Here is a 23,602-nt window from a genome sequence, read left to right as displayed (position 1 = left end):
TTTTGAGGCTAGTGGTGAAAAGCTTCATAGCCACAGAGCAACATTTGGCAATAAATTAGTTCAGCTTGTTTCCACATGGCCCAAAAAATCTTCATTTGTTCCATCATGAAAAACAAACTTTCATTTGCTTGAGGCAGGGAAAAATAAATGATTTTCTTTTGCACATTTTGACAATTTAATTTTTAGCATGCTTATATGCTAATCTTTTTTTTTTTTTAAGCCACTAACTACTCTTTTCTCTGTTTGGTTTTAGTCCCTGTAAAGAAAAAAAATGCATTTTGAGCTTTTAACAGAAAGAACTAAATTTTCCCAAGGCAACAACAATACAGACACAAAGAAAATACATGTGATTTAACACATTACTGAGTGAGGTTGGGGAAAAATCCTTCTCCATAAGTATGAAATGGGTTATTACATTTCAGATCAAGATAATTTTATGACTTGCTCTTGGAGGCATGGGTATGGGATAGGTGGCTACAATTTTTCTTATTCCTATGACAACAGATTAAAGTTAAGAATTGATCACTTTTAACTATAGTCCAAAACAAATATGGGATCAGCTACAGAGCCCTACTCACAAAGCATTAAATTAGGAAGGCAAAAATACCCAATTAGAATTGTGGAAAATATTAGCTGAATTATTAAAGTTTGCAAAAATATCCTAATCAATGTTTCCTTTGATGAACCATTAGAGTGTAGGGATGTGTGACTGTGGTAGCAGCAATAATGATCAAAGCTGGGGGTTCCTAGGTGGCTCAGTCAGTTAAGCATCTGTCTTTGGCTCAGGTCATTATCTTAGTGGTCCCTGAGTTTGAGCCCCACGTCGGGCTCTGTGTTGACAGCTCAGAGACTGGAGCTTCCTTCAGATTCTGCGTCTCTCTCTCTCTGCCCCTCCCCTGCTCACACTCTCTCTCTCTCCCTCTCTCAAAAATAAATAAACATTAAAAAAAAATCATGATCATAGCTAACATGGAAGATTTATTACATGACAGGCCCTGTTCTAAGACTTCTACCTCTAGGAACTCACTTAATCCTACAAGATAGGTAATATTATCTTCATTTGAAACGTGAGGAAAATGAAGCTTAAGGAGAGTAAGTAACTTTGAAAGGTCACACAGTTCTCTGTCACTAGAGACTCACCCTCAACCATTATGCTATACTTATATCAGGCTGCCATTATTAGAATACTGGTCCACCATTTACTAGTTATATGACCTTGGACAAGCTATTTAACCTAAGTATCAGTTCTGTAAATAGGTTGTTCCTACATTTAAATGAGATAGTTCATGTAAAACACTGATAGTACCTGGAAAGAGGAAATGTTTAATAAATATTAGCTATTATTAAAATAAGAGAAATTAGCAAAGAATCAAATAATTAATAGAGGTTTAATTTACTATTATTATTTTTTGGTGTGTGTGTGTGTATGTCTGTTTCTTATTCCCTATGTTACATTTTTAATATTACCTTTCAGGAATGAAGTTGATCATAGACATGACAATTACATCAACAGGGCTTTATATTTCTCAGAGTGCTTATATGAATTATCCAGTTTGATCCTTAGAACAGTCTTCTATGTTTGTCAACAAACTGAGGCTTAGGGAAGTTAGGTAATATCATGTCAGCCACATAGCTGACAGCGAAAGTTGAATCCAGATTTGAACCTATGAAAGTGAGTTTAATTTACATCCTTTGACATTGAGCTAGTTTCTTGCTTTTGGTAATGTTCTGTTGATCTCGGGTTTTCCAAGTATATAATCAAATCATCTGCATACACTGATATTTCTACTTCTTCCCTTTCCATAATTGTGACTTTCATTAATTTTTCCCGATCCTAACTGGCAGCAGTTGAGTGCCATATTAAATAGAAAACTTACCCTGCCTTTTTTCACCTTTGTTAATACTTCTTGTGTTCGTCCCTCTGTACACCCTCCTCCAAATGCTTGGGTATTGCCCGTGCCTGTCCTATCCAGCTATCAGAACTGATAGGAATGTTACCTCTGCTATAAAAAAATTCTCTCTGAGCTTCTCAACTAGAGTAACCTCTCTTTATTCTAAACCAGTGGTTCTCAACTGGGGGTGTTTTTGTCCCTCGGGGGACATTTGGCAATATCTGAAGTTGTTTTTGGTTGTCATTACTAGGGCGGAGGGTGCTCCTGTCATCTAATGGGTAAAAGCCAGGCAGGACGCTGGTAAGCAGCCTACAACACACAGGACAGCTCCCTGCAGAGAAGAATTCTCCAGCCTAAAATGTCAGCAGTGCTGAGGTTGAGAGATCCTGTTCTTAACTAAAGCCTCAAGGCATTAGGATACATACTGCTTTCTGCTTTTAAAAAACTTTTTCATGTATATATTTTATCACCAACTGTATTATTTGAGGGCAGCGATTCCGCCTTCACCATCTTTTTATCACCAGTATTCACAATAGTTAGCAAGTCTCCCTATATATCCATCTGTATTTCTTCATCAAATACTTCTGATTAATTTAAACATTAATCAACCATTAGTATAAAAGATGACATATGTTAGATAAAATGATTTAGAGTTTCCTTAAGGCATTTGACAAATGAGAAAAATAATGTAAGATGTAATTTGTTTTTAATTTATAAAATTCAGGCATTGCTCATTCTTATTTCTAATTCTGTACATCTTCCCCAAATGATTCCACAAACCAAGATATATTAAAAAAAAGAGTATAGAAAAATAATATATTTGAAAAGATACAATGCATATATGAGTGCATTTGGAAAAACATTTCAACCATGACAAATTTGATGATGTGGACTAAAAACTCTACTAGCAGAATCAAACCAAGCAGGAAAAAGAAAAAGTGAAAACACTTTCAAGACAACAGGCTCAAGGGAAACACAATCAGGGAAAACAAATGCTCAACATACCAACACTGGTGTCACATTGAAAGCTCAAATTTTTTTAAAAATGTGATCTCCTTGGAAGTGAGCAGCCACTCCTCTATTTAAAGTGCCTAAAGTATCATATTCGTTATCATATGTCAGCAGCAATTCAGAGAAGACTTTGCAAGGAAGAAAATATGAACCTCCAGAATTCTTCTCACAAATGATATTTCTAGTAAAACGTAGAAGATATAATCAATAACATGATGGCTCTGCTATATAATAGCAACCCTTCTTATAGCCAGGAAGGCTGTTATTATTTTCTACTAACAGCTGTATTTCTAAATGAAAATCTGAAGGGGAATGTTCTCTGTTGTTTTTGGAAAGAGCAAAATACAAATTAGGTGGTTAATTGGTGCATCTAATTTTTGTGTGGTTTTCATTTTTATGCAGGACTTTCACTTGACAATGTAACAAATACATCCTTTGAAGTGGAAGACTCTATTAGGTAATACAGATGTTTTCTTGGATTTTATTATGCTCATGAAAATTTCATAACATTCATAATAATAGTATAAAATAATAATTCGCTGTGGTCAATAGCATGGGCAGTGGGCACAATGAAAACAGAAATACTTCACATGAAAGTGCAGATGGCAACTCCAAGAAAGAATCCTGGTCACCTCTAAATGAGATTTATCCATTTCAGCAATTTGTTCCCTGTTTTTAAAGCACATATTTTTTTTATGGATAATATTATTTATTTCCTGATCAAGCAGTGCTATAATTACATGACTTAAATAATTACTTACCTAGTAAATCTGAAGCTCTTAAATTTTCTTTCAGAAACATAACAGAAATAATGGCACTACCTAGAAAGGAAATGGCCATCAGTGGTGTTTCCAATATAAAAAACATACATTACACGGTACCATCTGAAAGAAATTAAGCTCTTTGTGTCTTATACCTGATTAGCTATGTCCTGGTCAGAGACACCCAGCAGCTGTGGCTGTGAAAACAACTCCCTCTCGCCCCCTCATGGTTGAGGATACATAAAAACTGGCCTGGTTTACAATGGACCTAGGACAGTGGCTGGGATAATGCCCCATGGACAGCAAGGGCAAAATAAAGGTTACTAAATAACTAAATGAATAGATGAATAGATAGATAGGTGATAGATAGGTAGATAGAGCAGGAAGGGATGGAAAGGCAGAAAGAGAAAGAAGGGAAGGAAAGAAAGAATGGAAAGAAGGAAGTTTTAATTTTCGATATATGCCAGACTGAAACTCATTATTTCCCTTCATCTCCTCCTGTAATTCCTATTCCAAGGGGCACCTGATGGCTCAGTTGGTAAAGTCTATTTCAATGACACCTCTAAGGAGCCCCAGAATCCTAGGACTCCTGCCAGTCTCCACTCTCCTTCACGCGACACGTCCAACAGCATCCTGGGTCTGTCAGGTCCAGATTTTACCAGCTGTCCAGTTCACCCTCCTCTTCAGTCCACTGTCACTGGGCTTCATCTCAGGCGTAGACCTCAAGCTCCTGCCACTTTCCTCACACATTTGTCCTCGATCTCTTTTATATTCTATGCCCACCCTTACTAAAATCATCATAATTCCCAGAACCATCATTTAGTTTCATTCTAATTTTTTTTCAATTTTTTTTATTTTTTGAGAGACAGAGACAGATAGAGCACTAGTTGGGGAGGGTCAGAGAGAGAGGGAGACACAGAATCTGAAGCAGGCTCCAGGCTCTGAGCTGTCAGCACACAGCCCAACGCGGGGCTCGAACCCACAAACTGTGAGATCGTGATCTGAGCTGAAGTCAGGCTCCTAACTGACTGAGCCACCCAGGCACCCCTCATTTAGTTTCATTCTAAAGGACTTTTATTCATGTTATTCCCTTTGCAACTCTGCCTCCATTTTTGAGACCAACTCTAGACTCAAGTATCACCTCTGGATTCCCCCAGACCCAGTCGACCAATCCACTCTTTGGTGTGATTGATTACCCCTTGTCATACAGCTTTCATGTTACACGGAAGATTTATTTGCCTATCCCCCACCCCCAACAAAGACTATCAGTTCCTTTTACTCTGAGATGTCTTATTTTTCTAAGATCTCCCAGGTGTAGCTAGCACATAGATAAGAGAGTTGGTGGGATCTCTGCCCTGCATTTACTGGCCCTCATAGTATAAGACCCTCTTTCCCATTACTGAGGCTACTGAATCCTCAGCCTCTAACTGAGCCTTGACCTGTTTCTATGGCCTCAGGTTGTGTAGGGTAAGTTGAATCTCTCTGAGTTGTTCCTCTTATGGAGCCATTCCTCTATGAGTAGAGGCATGGGAAAACCCAAACTTGCAATACTACAAAATAATACACATCATAATTTGAATTTTAAATTTTTAACAGAAATTATTAGCAAGGCTTTTAAGTTTGTTTTTTAAAGTAAAAATATACAGAAGAAAATAGGGAAGAAAAGTCATCATAAAAATAACTCATCACCTAGAGAAAATTGTAGTTAGTATGTTGGCACGTTTATTTTACCTTAGCAGCGTTGAAACTATAATGCAATTTTTTTTTCAGTTTCCTTAGCTACCATATTACAAACAATTTGCAACATCATTAAAATTTTTTCATAGATAAAAATTTTAATAAGCCTGTATAATAATCCATTAAATCAATTAAATTTGAATATAACTATATCTGTTATTCTGGCAATTGATTTAAAACAAAATAAATCCATACCAGAAACCCTCATTCAAGATAAGCTGGGATTCTCATATGTTTTCTCCATCTTTTTCTCAACCTCGCTCTCTCTTATTCAAGTTGAGCTATTATTCAAGTCCTTGCAAAATTCTCCTGGGCAGGTTATTTATCGGAATGGACATTTCACACAGAATAAACGGAGTGTGAAAAATGTCCACCAAGCATGAACTTAATTGGGTGATATGACTTTAAAACATTAAAGCAATGTTTCCTGTACAGATACATAGCCCATTAGGTTAAGAATTGAGTTCAGGACAGGGGTAAAAATGTACGAAAATTTTCCATTTCATATTTGGACCAAAACAATTCAGGGAAACTAATTTAACATTTCAGAGAATTAGAAAAAGTATAAAAAACAAGACCCCATTCCCATCCCATCACTGACCTCCTGTGTAATTACATAAGGAATGTTTTCGAGTGGAGGGAGATCGATCAATAAAAAATAGGTGAATTATCACTACTAATGCATACCAAATCCAAATGTATTCCATTATAACAATCCTTAAGATGACTATTTCACAGCAAAGGAGTCTAGTAAGAAGGCAGACATTGCTTACATGGAATGAGGAAACCTTAGAGCTGATAGGAGATACAAAGACAATGTACTTCAGGTTCTAAACTTTATATCTGGGAGACAGGTCCAGAGGAGTTGTTTGTTCATTCGTTGATCCATTCACTTAATAAACATTTATATTACAGGGCACCTGGGTGGCTCAGTCAGCTAAGCGTCTGACTTCGGCTCAGGTCATGGTCTCATGGTTTGTGAGTTCGAGCCCCACGTGGGGCTCTGTGCTGACAACTCAGAGCCTGGAGCCTGCTTGGGATTCTGTGTCTCCTTCTCTCTCCGCCCCCCCCCCCCAAAATAAATAATCACTAACAAACATTTATATTACAGCAGAATCAGAACCAAAGCCCACATTTCCTTATCCCCAGTCCAGAGCTCTTTCTTGTACACTACACTCCATTGCCTCCCTTGAAGGTAGAAAGGCATCATTTTCCTTCTTTTCTTGTTGCTCAACCAGTTTCAAAAATAATTTCATTTTTAGAACCCATGGGGGCCACCTGGGTGGCTCAGTCAGTTAAGCATCCAACTTTGGCTCAGGTCATGATGTTGTGGTTCACGGGTTCAAGCCCCACATCGAGCTCTGTGCTGACAGCTCAGGGCCTGGAGCCTGCTTCGGATTCTGTGTCTCCCTTTCTCTCTGACCCTCCCCCTCTTGCTCTCTGTCTCTCTCTCTCAAAAATACATAAACATTAAAAAAAAAAAGAACGGATAGGGGAAAAGAGGTAGGTGACAATTTCATTGCTAAAAGAAAAATGGGACATGATTGGTAACAATAAGCTTGACATATACTTATATGCATCAAATTATATCAATCGGCTACAAAATATTTATCAGAGTTTTAAGAACATTAATATGCTTTTACTTTCTAAAAGAACTTATATCTAATGCATTTCCATACTCATTTTTTTTTGTTTTAAGAGAATATGAGGTTTTCTACAAAACTGTTAGATAAGAGAATAAGATTTTTTAGTTTTATTTATCTAGCAAACGAAGCAATAAAAAAGAACATTCTGTTAAGGAACACTTACTTGTAATTCATTTATCTTTCAAAATATGGTTAAAATGAGAGCTGTGCTGAGCAAAAAGACAGTATCTGAGCAACAGCTAATAACATAACTTCTAAGTAGAACAGTAAATTTTTAAAATGAGAAAAAATAAACTGAAGTGCCTCATATATAGTTGCAATCAGAGATTTGTCAAACTCAACCCTGTCTAGTTGTTGCTAGAACCACCACCACTGCCTGATGAACATCTAGGAAGAGGAAAGAACCACTATGCTTTTGCTCCTGTAGTGAAACTTAATATTCAAAAATAGAGCATTTCAAGATGAATAGTTTTTTTGGTTTTTGCTTTTTTTTTTTTTAAATTTGAGAGAGAGGGCATGTAAGAGGGGGAGGGACAGAGGGAGAAGGAGAGAGAATCTTAAGCAGGCCCCACGCTCAATGCAGAGCCTGAGGTGGGGCTCAATCCTCCTGGGATCATGACCTGAACCCAAATCAAGAGTCAGACGCTCAACTGACTGAGCCACCCAGGCACCCCAAGATCAATAGTTTAAAAAGCATTAAAACAGGACACAGTTGTAAACTAAACAGATTTGGACTAGGTATGATCAACCTATAGTTACTACTGAGCATTTATGTCAGCATTCACATTTTGTGTGCATTTTTGACTTGAGGCATATTTGGGCAAGAGGTTCAAGAACACTTTTCCATTCTAGCCTTCATACGGACACAGATGGATACAGAGTGCTCACAGACATGGGTCTACACAGAGAGTACTTGTGGACGCTGGATTAAATTCATTACACAGTGTCATATGGTGACCCCAGAGGCAGACACTGAACCACAATGACCACAATGCATTAAAAAAGAAAAGGTGAAAGGTAGCATATGAAAGATAATGTTCCAAAATGTAATCAGTGGTTATGTAGAAGTTGGGTGGTGGGGGGAAGATAGCAGGAATATTTTCTGTTAGGAGAAAAAAACAAAAAAAGCTTCTACAGTGTTCCTATGGAGCCATTTATTAATGTATTCATTTGGCCCTAAAGTTGTAATGCTTCATTATCAGGAAGACTCTCAACAACAATTATTATGGGTGAGTCAACTGCTCTGTTTTTGGCCATTAAATGTCACTCAGATTAGTAATCAGAACAGAGTATCCTGTCCAGTCAAGGTTGATATAAAGAAATGTACATGTGGGAATTCTGATTTGGATTTCCAGAAGAAATTAGATAAAGGCCAACCAAGATTCTGGTGGCTTCAGCTAAACCAAGTCTAGATGTGGGCGAGGGTGCCAGGTCCAGGGGTCGGCTGTGACCTGGTATTGAGCTTCCTAATGCTCCCTGAAATGAATCCCACATTTGTCCCTGATTTGCCTCCTTTGACATCATTCAGATTTGGTCCAAGGACTGGCTGTTATAAGAGTTGATGCTCTAAAATCCATAGCAGGCCTCAGGTGAAAGGAAAAAAAAAAAAACAACTATAAATTAATCTGGTGCATGAGAATTCAGAAAGACTGTACAAACTTGATTTGGATTTTCTTCTGTAATAGCTACTAATGGGGATCAGTAAAACAGAAGTTAAGCATCAAACTTCTAGATGTTAACAATCAAACTCAAGGGTAGATTTTTACAGGTGAGTTTAGATCTTTGTGTCTGTAGAATAGATAACTGAGGATTCCCTTTTTACATTAAGATATATGTGCACTTTACTAAACTCTCTTTACCCCCCAAATAATGATTTTTTACTAAAGGTTTAATGGCACAGAAGAGTTCAATAACTATTTAATGCATTATACTATGGCCATTGAAAAATATCTTGCTCACATTTATTTACTACTTTTCATTTTTTACCCTTTATGACAACTTAATTTTTTATTTTATTAAAATAATTTCTTAATGTTTATTTATTTTTGAGAGAGGCAAAGACAGAGCATAAGTGGGGGAGGGGAAGAGAGAGAGGGAGACAGAATCAGAAGCAGGCTCCAGGCTCTGAGCTGTCAGCACAGAGCCCGATGCAGGGCTTGAACTCACGGACGGTCAGATCATGACCTGAGCCTAGGTCAGACACTTAATTGACTGAGCCACCCAGGTGACCTGACAACTTAATATTTTAAATCCTTTTAAAAATTTGGGGTATAATTGACATACAACATTATATTAGTTTCAGTTATACAACATAATGATTTTATATTTGTATTTCTGTTTTATTTTTTAAGATTCTTTCACTTAATACTTTACCGAAGTATAATTATATGCAATGCTATATTAGTTTCAGGTATACAACATTCAACAATTCTATACATTTCTCAGTTCTTCTCAAGATTAGTGCACTCTTTTTAAACTTAATTTTTTATTTTAGTATAGTTGACACACAATCTTATATTAATTTTAGGTGTATAATTTAGTGATTTGACAGGGTTATACATTATGCTGTGTTCACCACAAGTGTAGCTACCATCTGCCCCGTTACATCACTATTACAATACCATTGACTGTATTCCTTATGCTGTTGCCTTTTATTCTCATGACTTAGTCATTTCATAACTGGAAGCCTGTATCTTCCTCTCTCCTCCACCCATGTTGCCCAAACCCCCATCCCTTCTCCTCTGGTGACCATCAGTTTGTTCTCTATAATTATAGGTCTGATTTTGCTTTTAGCTTGTTTATTCAATTTTTTAAGATCATTTTTTTAAAGATTCTACCATTAGGGATTGCCTTAAGAATTCTGAGTATTCCCTAAGCATACTGAGCATATCTTCATATATCTGTTAGCCATTTATGTCTTCTTTGGAAAAGTATCTATTCAGGTCCTCTGCCCATTTTTTAATTGGATTTTGTTTTTGGTTGAGTTGAATAAGATCTCTATGTATGTTGGATATTAACCCCTTATTGGATATATTATTTGAAAACATCTTCTCCCACTCAGTAGTATGCTGTTTTGTTTTGTTGATGGTTTCTTTCACTGTACAAAAGTTTTTTATTTTGATGTAGTCCCAACGGTTTATTTTTACTTTTGTTTCCCTTGCCTTAGGAGACATAACCAGAAAGATTTTTCTGTAGCTCATGTCAGAGAAATTACTGCCTATGTTTTCTTCTAGGAGTTTCATGGTTTTAGGTTTCACGCTTAGGTCTTTAATCCATTTTGAGTTTATTTTTGTGTATGGTGTAAGAAAGGGATCCAGTTTCATTCTTTTGCATGTTGGCTGCCCAGTTTTCCCAGCACCATTTGTTGAAGAGACTGTCTTTTTCCCATTGTATTTTCTTGCGTCCTTTGTCATGGATTAATTGACCATATAAGTGTGGGTTTATTTCTGGACCCTGTATTCTGTTCCATTGATTTCTGTGTCTATTTTTTGCCAGTGCTGTACTGTTCCGATTACTACAGCTTTGTAACATGTCTTGAAATCTGGCATTGTGACACCTCCAGCTTTGTTCTTCTTTCTCAAGACGGCTTTGGTTATTCGATTCTTTTGTGGTTCCATACGAATTTTAGGGTTATTTGTTCTAGTTCTGTGAAAAACATTGTTGGTATTTTGATAGGGATTGCATTAAATCTGCCGATGTTTGTATACATTGCAAAATGGTCACCATATTAAGTCTAGTTAACATTGCTCACCATATATAGTTACAGAATGTTTTTTCTTATAATGAGAACTTTTAAAATTTACTTTTAGCAACTTTTGAATATGCAACACAGTACTATTAGCTATGGTTGCCATGCAATGTATGACATCCCATGACTTATTTATTTTATAACTGGAAGTTTGTACCTTCTGACTCTCTTCAGTCATTTCACCCACCTCCCATTTCCTGCCTCTGACAACCACCAATCTGTCCTCTGTATCTATAAGCTTAATTTTTTTGTTTGTTTTTCAGATTTCACATATAGGTGAGATAATATGGTATTAGTCTTTCTCTGAATTACTTCACTTAGTGGAATGCCCTTAAGGTCCATCCATGTCATAAGTGATAAGATTTCATTCTTTTTTGTGGCTGAATAATATTCCATCATGAACATACACCATTTAAAAAAAATTAATCCATTGATAGATACTTAGGTTGTCTCCATATCTTGGCTATTGTAAATAATGCTGCAATGAACACAGGGATGCATATTATCTTTTCAAGTCACTGTTTCGTTTCTTTGGATAAATACCCAGAAGTGGAATTTCTGGATCACATGGTAATTTTATTTTTAATTTTTTGAGGAACTTCCATATTGTTTTCCATAGTGGCTGCACCAATTTACATTCCTAACAGTGCAATTTACATTCCTAACAGTGCACAAGGGTTCCCTTTTCTCCACATCCTCGCCAGCACGTGTTACTTCTTATCTTTTGATAATAACCATTCAAACAGGTATAAGGTGATATCTCATTGTGGTTTTGATTTGCAATTCCCTATTGATTAATGAAGTTGGACATCTTTAATGTACTTGTTGGTAATCTGTATGTCTTCTTAAAAAAAAAAGTCTATGCAGATCCTGTGCCTATTTTAAAATTGGATCATTTGTTGTTTTTGCTATTATGTGAGTTCTTTATATATTTTGGATGTTAACTCCTCATTTGATATATGATTTACAAATATTTTCTCCCATTTAGTAGTTTGTCTTTTCATTTCGTTGATAGTTTCTTTTGCTGTACAGAGCTTTTTAATTTGGTGTAGTCCCACTGTAGTTTATTTTTGCTTTTGTTGTCTTTGCTCTTGGTGTCAAATCCAAAAACATCATTGCCAAGAATAGTGTCAAGGGGCTTACTGCCTATGTTTTCTTCTAGGAGTTTCATGGTTTCAGGTCTTACATTCAGGCCTTTAATCCATTTTGAGTCAATTTCTGTGTATGATGTAAGAGACTGGTCGAGTTTCATTCTTTTGCATGTGACTATGCAGTTTCCCGGCACCATTTATTGAAGAGACTGATCTTTCCCATTGCATATTCTTGGTTCCTTTGTAGAAAGTTAATTAAACACATAGGCATAGATGTGTTTCTGGGCTTTCTGTTTTGGTCCATTGATCTGTGTCTGTTTTTATGCCAATACCAAAGAGTTTTGATTACTATAGTTTTGTAATATCATTTGAAGCTGGGGAGCGTAATGCCTCCAGTTTTGTTCTTCTTTCTTAAGATTCCTTTGGCTATTTTGTGGCTCTATACAAATTTTATAGCTGTCTTTTCTAGTTTTGTGAAAAATGCTGTCGGAATTTTAATAGGGATTGCACTGAATCTATAGATTGCTTTGGGTTGTATGGGCATTTCAACAATATGAAGTCTCCCGATCCTTGAGCACAGACTATCTTTCCATTTATTTGCATCATCTTCCATTTCTTTCATCAATGTCTTACACTTACAGTGTACAGGTTTTCCACCTCCTTGGTTAAATTTACTCCTAGGTATTTTATTCTTTTTCATGCAACTGTGACCACTTTTTAAAAGACACGTTTAACTCCAAATTAAAACAATTACACTTTACTCATCTGTGATTATGGATATAATATTCATATCTGATTCAGTTATAAAAAACAAAACAAAACAAAACAAACAAACAAACCATTGGTCCATGGGTTACAAATTCAAATGCATTTGAATATAGGCAATCCTCTATAGAGGAAAAAAGTAATGAAGATGGTGGGCTGGGGCAATGAAGGGTGGTAGGGTGTGATGATGAGGTTGAGGGGCTGGTGTGATGAGGGTGGGGAGCTGTAGCTATGGGGAGCAGTAGGGCCGTGGTGACTTGGAATATACAAGATCAGTGAAAAGTGGCAGCCATGATTCAGCTCTAGCCACATGCAAGTCCAGGGTTACCAAATCTGATTCTTTAAGGCAAACCACTTTTTGTGTTTCATGGTCCAGTTTTTAAACTGGAAAATTAGTTTGTATTCTTTAAAAGCATTGCTTAAGCCAAACAAAACACAGCAAAGATCTGATCTACAAGACACCGGTTTTTGGAATCTCACCTAGTCTGCAACGAAAATGTCATCAATTTTCATTTAGTGTACATTCCATTCATTGGTTAGCCTCTGTGATCTGAAGGGAAACCAGGCTATATCTTTATAATATAGTCAAGTAGAAGACAAAGTAGTAAAGGAAACCATTTCATAAAAAATAACCCATGACATGAAAAGAACATATTTATATAACGATGCTACAAACAGATCCTCACATGTAAATATCTGGCTTGTGGTTTCTGACCACTTACAATGGCAACTTTATTGTACTGCTAAAAAGCAAACCACGAAAGCACTTTCCCGTCACTCACCATCAAGCTTCAAACATGTGGACACATTGAGCGTGCTCCCAGGCTCAATCAACTCTAACTGTATGGAGGTACTGAGTGACCCAAAATTATCATTCCCTGTTGTAGAACTGTAGGGGAAAAGTAGGTCAATTACCACATACTCTATGGAGTTAGGATTTGAAAATCTGAAAATGTGAGAGTTTGAAAAGTGTTTCTTGATAGAGAAAAAAAGTCCTACCACCCATACCGGCAGGAATGCAGCGGTCAAGTTGTTCGTATTAATATAAAATTTGCTTGTGTCACTTATTGAAGATACTGGAGAAATTATTCAAAGGTAATTTGTATAATTTCAAACAAGGAAATGTACCTGGATTAAGAACAACAGTCCTTTCTTTTCTGCATTTGTCTTGACACACATTAGTGATTAAGCTTGAAAAGACTCTGAAAAAGTAAAAACTCTGTCGCTGAGAGGATTAACTCTGTATTATAAATTCAATAGCACATTACTTCGTCAGTAGCAACTTCTCTAGAAACACATCCTCAAAAAGTCAGGATGGGTGGAAAAGACCTTTCAAATAGAGTTTTTTAGGTTTTAGGAATGCTCTCAGCTAAGTGCATGAGCAGACATAAAATGAGAACTTCAGAGTTTAATTCTGCGCATTTTATTTAGGCTGGTCTGGGGACAAATCTGCTGGAGCAGACAACCCAAAGCCACTGAGAAAGGGATATTTTCTGCATATTTCCAACATGAAAATAAACGTCTGCGTGAAGTGCCCACAGGCAGCCCATGCGGTTTAGAGCTCTCGTGATTTCATCCAGGCTGGCACTAAGCACGGGGCTCCAAAGGACAGAGAGAATTCGTAGCATCTAGGTCTGTGGAATGTTACAGGTCACTTGCTTATTGGTCTGTTTATGCTTCCTTTCATTTGTTTTTAATAAAAATCTTGGAGACCAAAGTTTCTGCTTGAGATGACTTCTTTAGAGTTCCAAAAAGGCCTCACCAGGGCTTTCTGGCTACACTATGACCATCGTCTAATGGGTTACAGACACACTTCAGCTTACGGCTCTATCACGGCACAACAGAAATACACGAAACAACATATATCCCACATCATGAATTTCCATTTGGGCCACAGCCAGCATGTTAGGGAAAACTGGAGATGGAAAAGACTTAAGAGTCACATGTCTCATTCTCTCCTCATTTTCTCAGGGCATTTGGCTCTCTAACTTTCATCCAAATTAGCCCATCACACAGTGACTACTTCTCTTAGGAAATTATTTGAGGGCCAAGGAAATCTCGCTGCTATCGATGTTATCATTCCACGTAAAATGCCAAGTGTTTGATCTCATACAATTCATCTCAAATTTCATCTACTCATTACTCACTTCTATACATCTGGGCATTAATGAAGTAAAATAGCAAGTTTGTGTGTCTCATACATTACCTGACATAGTGGATGCTCATTCAATATTTGTTTCTTGCCTTTATTTCTAAATTACTGCCTGAATTTAACTTGGAAAAGGCTGATATAGTCTGTGAACTCTCTTCAAATTACTTTAAATCAATATACTGTCAGAGGTACGGAACTGAGAAATGTCATTGGTGCTTCTATTATGTCCTATTTCTCCCACCCTCCCTGGCCCTACAACAACCTTCCTTCATATTCCACTCCCTTACCACCCCTACACAAATTAATTTTTTGTTGTTGTTTTGGTTTTTTTGTTTGTTTTTAAAAAGATTTTTTAATGGATATTATTTTTGAGAGAGACAAAGAGACAGAGCATGAGTGGGCAAGGGGCAGAGAAAGAGGCAGACACAGAATCCGAAGCAGGCTCCAGGCTCTGAACTGTCAGCACAGAGCCCGATGTGGGGTTTGAACTCATGAACCGCGAGATAATGACCCAAGCTGAAGTCAGGCGCTCAACCAACTGAGCCATCCGGGTGCCCCCACAAATTAATTTTATATCGAGTAAGGTCTACCATGAATCTCCTTAATTCCATGTGACTTCAACTCTTTCGGTTGTTGATGGCTTCATGATTTTTAGCCATCTCTCAATGCTTCAGCACAGCATAGATCAGTCATGAGGATGAACAAAAAAAGGAAAATGTGAAATGAAAGCCTGTACTTTGTAGATGCACAAATAATCTAACTTAACCCCCAAAGGACAGGCTTAAAGACTTTTAAGTATTTACAAAAGTAAATATCCATGAGTTCCTTGCAATGAAATGCTTAACCATTATGCTTTTAAACAAATGTTTTTCTCTTCCAACACCCAAGAACAGAACATCCTATCCTCATTTTATCAAACTTCAAATTCAAACCAGCTCTACAAAGCTGTATTGTGTGATTTTCCTGTACTACGCTTTCCTGGAGGAAGCAGACGGAAAGCAAGCAGACACACGCAGTCACATCTCCTAGGTCTCAGTTAAATGGTAAGGACAGGTATTAAACAGGTCATTGTGAGCATGATGAAAGCTGCTGGAGGGGAAATGCAGGATCAGGGCTGCTGTGTGTGGTTGAGCAGGTTGTACAGTGCACAAAGACACAAAATCTGAGGAAGCACCACCCACATCTCACATCTTGCTGAGTTGTATATCTCTCAGGACAATTCTATGACAGATGGTGCCCAAGCATGCTGTACTAATGAAATCACTGTAGCACAGTAATTTGCAGACAAACAGAAATAACGTATCACGAGAAAGGCTGCCTTTTTCTAATTCACAAAAAGACACCATGTAGACAAGAAAAGGGCCCTCCTGTAGGGTGCTAAGGGAACAGAGAGAATAAGCCTGTTTAATTTAGTCTAGAAGCCAAGAAAGACCTTCTGGGGAGGGAATGATTAGTAGTAGTTTAAAATTGTACTACAAACTCCACAGAATATCCAACTTATTTCTTTTTACTACATTTTTGGTATAACAGTTTCTCTAAAAACACATTCTCAAATTGCAGTTAGACCTTGAAAGAAATCTGCCCTTCAGCCTCTCTGAAGTTAATTAGCAAGTAAACAGAAGTGATAGGAAGCCAGAGCAAGAAGACAGAAAGTTACACACACATCTTAGGCTGCTATGCTTTTCCTAGGACAAATTTCTGTGTCTGTTTTGTTTTTTTTTTGTTAATATTTTTAAACATTTATTCATTTTTAAGAGACAGAGACAGAATGTGAGTGGGGGAGAGGCAGAGAGAGAGGGAGACACAGAATCCAAAACAGGCTCAAGGTTCTGAGCTGCCTGCACAGAGCCTGATGGGCGGCTCGAACCCACAAACCGTGAAATCATGACCTGAGCTGAAGCTGGACACTTAACCGACTGAGCCACCCAGGTGCCCCTGTTTTTGTTTTTGTGTGTGTGTTTTTTTAAATGTATTTTGTCTTGGTAGGTTATTTGGAAATTCTGGTATTTTCCAACACATTTCAGTAGGAAACATGTGGAACGATCAAGGGGTAATTGATGCTCCATGGCTGGACAAATGAGCTGTGAGGATCCTACTTTTCTGCTCCCTGAAAATGAGCCATTACATGGATGAGAACAATGGAAAGCATTTCTTAAACTGGTTCCTCCATTTTAGAGAATTTAATCATCAGCCGTCTTCTGGGGGCGTGGGAAGGGATGCCTTACGAAGAATGAGCTTTGTTTCTAAGTAATACTAATAATTATAAATCACAGTGACAGTAGCTAGTGTTGCCTACATGTCAAACTCTGCAGTTCGTATCCAACACTGTTCTTAGCCATTTGCGTTTACTCTGCTTTTCCCCAGGACAACTTCTGAGGTAAGAACTCTTCTTTATTTTTTATTTTTAAGGAATCTCGACACACAGCATGGGGCCTGAACCTACAACCCTGAGATTGAGGGTTGCACACTCCTCCCCCAACTGAGCGAGCCAGGCGCCCCCTGAGGTAAGAAGTCTTTGTATCTCCACTTAACAGGTTAGGGATCTGAGGCATGAACCTGTTTACATAACTTGTATGAGGCCACAGAGCTTTCCAGCGGCAGAGCTGGGATTTGAACCCTGGCAGTGTGGCCCCAGAGCTCATGTTCTGGACCATTCAACTGCCCTGTCTGGTTGGGACAAACATCCAGCCTAGGCTAGAGACGAAATTGAGAAATAACCACTAAGCTTTCTTAATTAATGGAAACACAAACACAAGTCAACATCTAGAACTAACCACACTGCCAGTGTAACTAGCCTATCAGTCAGAATGAGCGTTTGGACGTATTCTCCAGTGAGAAAGACCTTCAGGGAGAAAGCGTAAGGTGACGCAAGAATACTAGGGCTCATTCTCAGAAAGCTGGACCCAGGCCTGGGCATTCAGATCTGCCAGGATTATTTCCCATTATCCAATCCTTAAGAGTCAGACAGGCTAGATCACTCGCTCGTGCCGGGCAGTGGAGATTAGAGAATTATTAATGTGAGCACTGCCTTAAGAATTCCCTAAAGGGTTTTTTGCAGAATTGCTGTCCTTTTTCTTTTCTTCTCTTTTTTTTGGGGGGGGGGGGCAGACAGAAGGAGGGAGGGAGAGAATCCCAAGCAGGCTTTTTTTTTTTTTTTCTCCCCCGCTGAGTGTGGAACGGAGCTGGCGCTGAGTGAGCCTTACACAGGGCTCGTCCCACGGCCCTGGGATCATGACCTGAGCCAAAACCAAGAGTCAGATACTCAACTGACTGAGTCGCCCAGTGCCCCAGAACTGCTGTCCTTTGAGGATGCTTCATATAAAAACGTTTTGTGGTTGGTAGGTTCCAAAAACCTGGCCGACTGTACCTGCCTCTGAAAGACTGACAGTGTGCCCAGAAACTAATGAAACCTGGCTGACATTTAAAACCCAATATCACAGGGGCGCCTGGGTGGCTCAGTCGGTTGAGCTTCCGACTTCGGCTCAGGTCATGATCTCACCATCTGTGAGTTCGAGCCCCGCGTCGGGCTCTGAGCTGTCAGCACAGAGGGGCCTGCTTCGGATTCTGTGTCTCCCTCTCTCTCTAACCCTCCCCCGCCCATGCTCTGTCTCTCTCTGTCTCAAAAATAAGATAAAAAACATTAAAAAAAAACAAACCCAATATCACAGAACTCTGTTTGATTATGGAGCTCTTTGCCTCCTTTGGAACCACCAGTAAAACCAGGGCCTGAGGAGCGCGGCTGCAAGGTGAGCCTGTCAGCAAGGAGCAGCAGAACACATGGAGAAGGGGAAAGCAAGGAGAAAGGAAGATGCTCTGAGGCAGGACTGTGAGAAGAGCACAAACTGAGATAGCCATACTGCTTACCATGGTGTTTCTTACATACTAGTCCTAAAAACAATTTGTTCAGTTAAACTTACAAAGGGAAAAGGAATTTTGATTATGTAACGCAAAACAGCGGGTCTGACATATTAGGGGGCCTGCCATGCTGTGGGTAGCAAGATTAGAACACATGATTACCCACACGGTATCTCCCCTCACTTCCGGAAAGGAAAAAAGGAGCATGGTGTTGTTGGTGTGAACCAGATCACCTCAGTAGAGGGAGAAAGAGGGCAGAAAGTACCTACCCTTTGGTTGGACTTCAGAGCTCAAGCTTTTTTTTAAAGTTTTGGATTTTAATTTTCTTTCGTTCTTTTTTTTTTTTTTAAATTTTAAAAGTAACAAAAGATAGAAGACAGACCAGGCAAGAATATGCACTCTCCCATCCCATGCAACACTGCAATATATACTATCTATCTTTTTTTTTTTTTTTAAACTCAGAAGGAAATTTTGATTTCTTTCATGAATTTCTCAAGACATAACAGTGGGGGGAAAGTTCCAGCACAGAAAAGTGTGGACGCTTTTCTGCCTCATCTGTAGACAGAGCCATATGATATGGCTATTTTAAAAATACTCTCCTTTTTGTTTCAGGTCCTTTAGAGTTTCTAGAATCTTTATAAGGAACCTCAGGGTGGTAGGGGTTTGTGCTGGGGGCTATTCTCAATCACCAGTGGTCCACAACCCACCTACGACACTTCACAACCTAAATGCAGCTCAGGAATGCTGTGGGAATATTTACTTGTGAGCATATACTAGTTTGCAAAGATTGTAAAGTAGGAAATGGCTTGTATTTGAGGCTGTAAGTTTACTTCTTTGAACCATTTTATGGGCAGAGAGGGAGGCTGTTAAAAAGATTGTAACGTTGAAATATCAACTGGGGCTAAAAGCACACAAAGAATGTAGCATTAAGAAAGGTCCACCTGTTAAACCAGTGAGCTCAGAGTGTGAACATGAGTGGACTGGCCCCACAGGGGGCTTGGGGAGGACAGGGCACTGTCTAAGGTGAGTGGGAAAACTTAAGCTTCCTATTACTAATGAGAGCTTTGAGCAAGTCAGGCCAAGAGGAGCAGCCTCACAGGCAGCTCAGCTGAAGGGCTGTGAAGGGTATCAAGGTGACCTTAATCTCTGGCGACTTCCAAATTCTCACTTTAGGTCCCACAGAGCTTGGCTATATTTCATTTCTGTGAAATCTCTGACCATTACAACAAGTCCAGCCACACTCCCCTTCCTTTGAGCTAGTTGGACCAGCTCTCTTTTTCTTGTTCCCAGAGGAAAGGATCCCCAGTGCTGAGTGACTTGAGATAACTGCAGAATTTCAACTGAGTGTACCAACCCTCCTCCAGGTGTCTGTTTATATTCCTGGTCACTGTTTTGTCTACTTCCTGGAAATGAAGCATAAAGCAAAACAAGAAGCAAAAATAAAAACCAGCTCTAAATATACAGTCATTATGAAGAAAAACACAACATTTTCAGAATAACTGGGGCCTGTAGAAGTCCCAAGGTGACAATATAACGAGATCTTTTATCTATTATTTGTCAGATCTTGAGAAGAAAAAAAGAAATCCACAATGTCCACATACATAGTATGTGTGGCAAAAAGAAGATACACTAAAATTGCTCATTTTATTGGGATGTTAAAAATGGTAAATGATTATATAAATTGTGTGCCTATTCAGAGAAGTAACAGTATGGTAATTTTAACTGAACAATTTCTAGAAAGCTACAAAAGTGTTCTTTGCTAAATATTCTACCCTAGTACACCACGGAAGTATTTTAAGTAAGATATTTTGAATGATTAAGAAGGAGAAACTACTTTCAACATAAAATAAAATTCTCTTTGAATATACATTATTTTGGTTTAAACTCTGCTTTCTTTAAGAATATCATACTCTTAGGAGAAATACTAAAATCGGGACACGTGAGCACATCTTATGCTTGATCCAGTTGTTACCAGACAATAATCATCAACTTGTTTCTATTTCAGTGAAGATTTCAAATTCACAGACATTTAGAAACATGCTGTTTCCATAGCAGCAAATAAAGAGTAAATTTAAAAGGATTTTTATTGATTTTAACAAGTCTTGGAAAATTTATTCATCTTTTTAGCAGCGATTTTGCTTTTTTTTTTTTAGTCTTTAGCAACATCTCGTATTCTCTTTTCTATATATATTTAGTACATCATATAAGTTTTGAAAAATAGGTTAATTGTGACATTACCGTAAATGTACACATTCTTATAGTAATGCAGAATAACCAATATTTGATCCTTAGTGTAAAAGAGATACTGAACTATGCAGTCAAGATGAGGCATCAAATGCTCTAACTACAAGCAACATCAGCTTAACATCTGAATAAAATACAACACTGTACAAATGTTTTTAGATAATTCATTAATGATTTAAAAAGCATGGTATAACATTTGCTGTTACTATTAATTTATTAAGACGCATACACTGGAAATAAGGCTTTCAAACATCAATACTACAGCTATAAAACGCAAGTTTATTTCTGGTTAATGTGGCAGCATGATGGCAGATAAGTGAAACCAGCAGTATAATCGTGCCAAGTTAACCTGCTAAGAAAATAGGACTTCATTCCTTTGTTCGCATGTTGTTTAAGTTGTATGTTTTTCTGCCAATTATTCTGATGTCTAAAACTTTCTATTTGTCAAAACACAGAGAAATGGCTCACCTGTAACAGACACACAGCCTAACGGAGCGATGAGAGTAATGGGGGCAAATCCGTAGGCTGCAAAGTTGCCCATCTCCCCAACGGCCATGAGCACGGCCCCAGCCCACCACAACATACTCTTGAAGTATGGCCTTGGGTGTTCCTGGTGTGCCAACTGGACATGAGAATATTTCTGGAAGGAAATCAGGATGCAAATAAGAAAATATCTCTACCACAAATTAAAACTTGCCCTGAAAAGTTTTGGTCCTGTGCATTTGCATCATGGCTTTTATTTGCAGGTTATTACAGAGCAATTGCTATGGCTTTCTGCTTGTTCCAAACATATTAACTGCAGAAGTGACTCCCATTGATGGAGAATTTTGTGGAGGAAAGGGCCTTCTCACATAGGAATGTTGCTTAATTCTGATAACTGTAAAGTTAGTACCAGTCTTCCTCTCCAAAGATGAGGAGTATGTTAAGGAGTTAAGTGTCTTAACACTACTTTCAGAATGTCGAAAAAGTTCAGATGCCAAAATAAACATTCGGGAAATAAAAATAATAAGTTACTAAAGGAAAATCCTTTGAAAATGGATTCAAATGTATGAGTCAAAGTAGCTACCACAATAAACATAGCAAGGCAGAATGCTTTGATAGTTGGGGGTTGGGGTGATAGATGCTTATTTACATCTGGTTTGAATATTTTTTGTATTTGAAACATATATATTCATGGCCATTACATAAAGCCCAATTTCCTTATTGATTTTATGACAACTGAACTTACTTTCTTACAAGAAGTATATACAATTCTAGATTATGTTTGAAAACTTAAAAAAATAATAAAAGTACTAGAAGAAAACACAGAACATTAAAAATAAATCTTGGTTTACGCCAAGATTATGAACAACTTTGGTACAAATTTGTGGTACCAATTTACAAACTACTGAGGCACCTTGCCTAGGATATGCAATACGATTAAGATGCCCACAAAAATATTTAATTTCTTTTAAAATTAGAAGAAAAAAGTCAACACAATCCAGCCTAAGATATATTTGTCTTTATGTCAGTGAGGTCATAAAATATAATTGTTTAGATTTTTTGTGGAGGAAGGATCCCAGGAGGGCAAAAGTGCCTGAGACGCCTTCAAGCCATAATGTGTCCCTAGATCAAACTACACTTAGAAAAACAAGCTACTTCTTACCTGAATATTTAGGGAAATACTGATTACCAAGTTTCCTAGAATGGCCAGCAAAACTCCAAAAAGGTGAATCTGTAAAAGAAAATGTTTTCTTTTTTCAGTAACACTTGTAAGATATTTACTAAAAATCCCCTCCCCCCCAAAAAAAACAATAAAATTTAAGTTGATACATTCATTCATTTGTTCATTCATTCAGCAAATATTTACATAGCACCCATTTTCCAGGATCATTTGGATTATGAATAGTGGTTTTGTCAGAATTTGGTTTTTTTCACTTTAGTCAAATATTATCCTTTAGAACTAGCTCAATGCTTTACTGAATTCTCTAGATATTTGTTTAATTCACTAAAGTAAAGAAAATAGTTAGCAGGTTCTTTTTCTAAGGTGCTTCTTATTTATCCTTTCTGTCAATTTTCCTCAGCAACCCCCCTGATTGCGGTGTTCATTGCCTCAAGTATGGACCGTAAAATTGTTTCCCATCTGGTCTCCCTCTCTCCTTTCTCTTAACATATTTTGGAGGACTGTAGTATGAAAGAAAGATCACTGGCCTTGGAGATAAAGGATGAATCTGAGATTCAGATCTATTTTCTTTTTTTTTTTTTTAACATTTTTTTTTTATTTGAGAGAGAGAGAGAGAGAGAGAGCACAAGCAGGGAGGGGGCAGAGAGAGAGAGAGAGAGAGAGAATCTCAAACAGGATCCATACCCAGTACAGAGCCTGATATGGGGCTTGATCCCACAACCCTGAGATCATGACCTGAACTGAAATCAAGGGTCGACCATTCAACTGACTGAGGACCCAGGCGCCCCAGATCTGCTATTTTCTAACAGGTAACTTTGAGCAAATTATTTCAGCTCCCTGGCCTCAGTAAACAAGAAGATGTTGAATAAGATGCTTCCAAAATCCCTTTCCCTCTAAAGTTCTATGATCTCCATCGGGGGTAGACTACATTTTCCTACTACTCCATTAAATATGCTGTGGTATGGTCCAGATGAGGACGGCTTATGGGGAACTGGTAAAGTAGTTTTATATTCGATGTAGTTGACTGTAGAGAAACA

General features: G+C 37.9%; 1 protein-coding gene across 5 annotated transcripts in view; it reads right to left on the bottom strand.

The window, feature by feature from the left end:
- NIPAL2 (NIPA like domain containing 2) overlaps positions 1 to 23,602 on the bottom strand; it is an 82,590-nt gene that overhangs the window by 35,851 nt on the left and 23,137 nt on the right. For 4 of the 5 annotated variants that reach the window (XM_027064157.2, XM_053208005.1, XM_053208006.1 and 1 more), the window contains 4 exons: positions 22,548 to 22,616; positions 21,371 to 21,542; positions 13,434 to 13,540; positions 3,665 to 3,724 (listed from right to left, as the gene is read on the bottom strand). In XM_027064157.2, coding sequence (XP_026919958.1) covers positions 3,665 to 3,724; positions 13,434 to 13,540; positions 21,371 to 21,542; positions 22,548 to 22,616 — 408 coding nt within the window. The remainder of the gene's footprint in view (positions 1 to 3,664; positions 3,725 to 13,433; positions 13,541 to 21,370; positions 21,543 to 22,547; positions 22,617 to 23,602) is intronic. The other variant, XM_027064158.2, reaches the window with a different exon arrangement.

The sequence above is a fragment of the Acinonyx jubatus genome, chromosome F2, assembly GCF_027475565.1.
Source record: "Acinonyx jubatus isolate Ajub_Pintada_27869175 chromosome F2, VMU_Ajub_asm_v1.0, whole genome shotgun sequence".
In the NCBI taxonomy this organism is placed as follows: Eukaryota; Metazoa; Chordata; class Mammalia; order Carnivora; family Felidae; genus Acinonyx; species Acinonyx jubatus.
The sequence above is the reverse complement of the archived record's forward strand: the minus strand, read 5'-3'. Positions and strand labels throughout refer to the sequence as shown.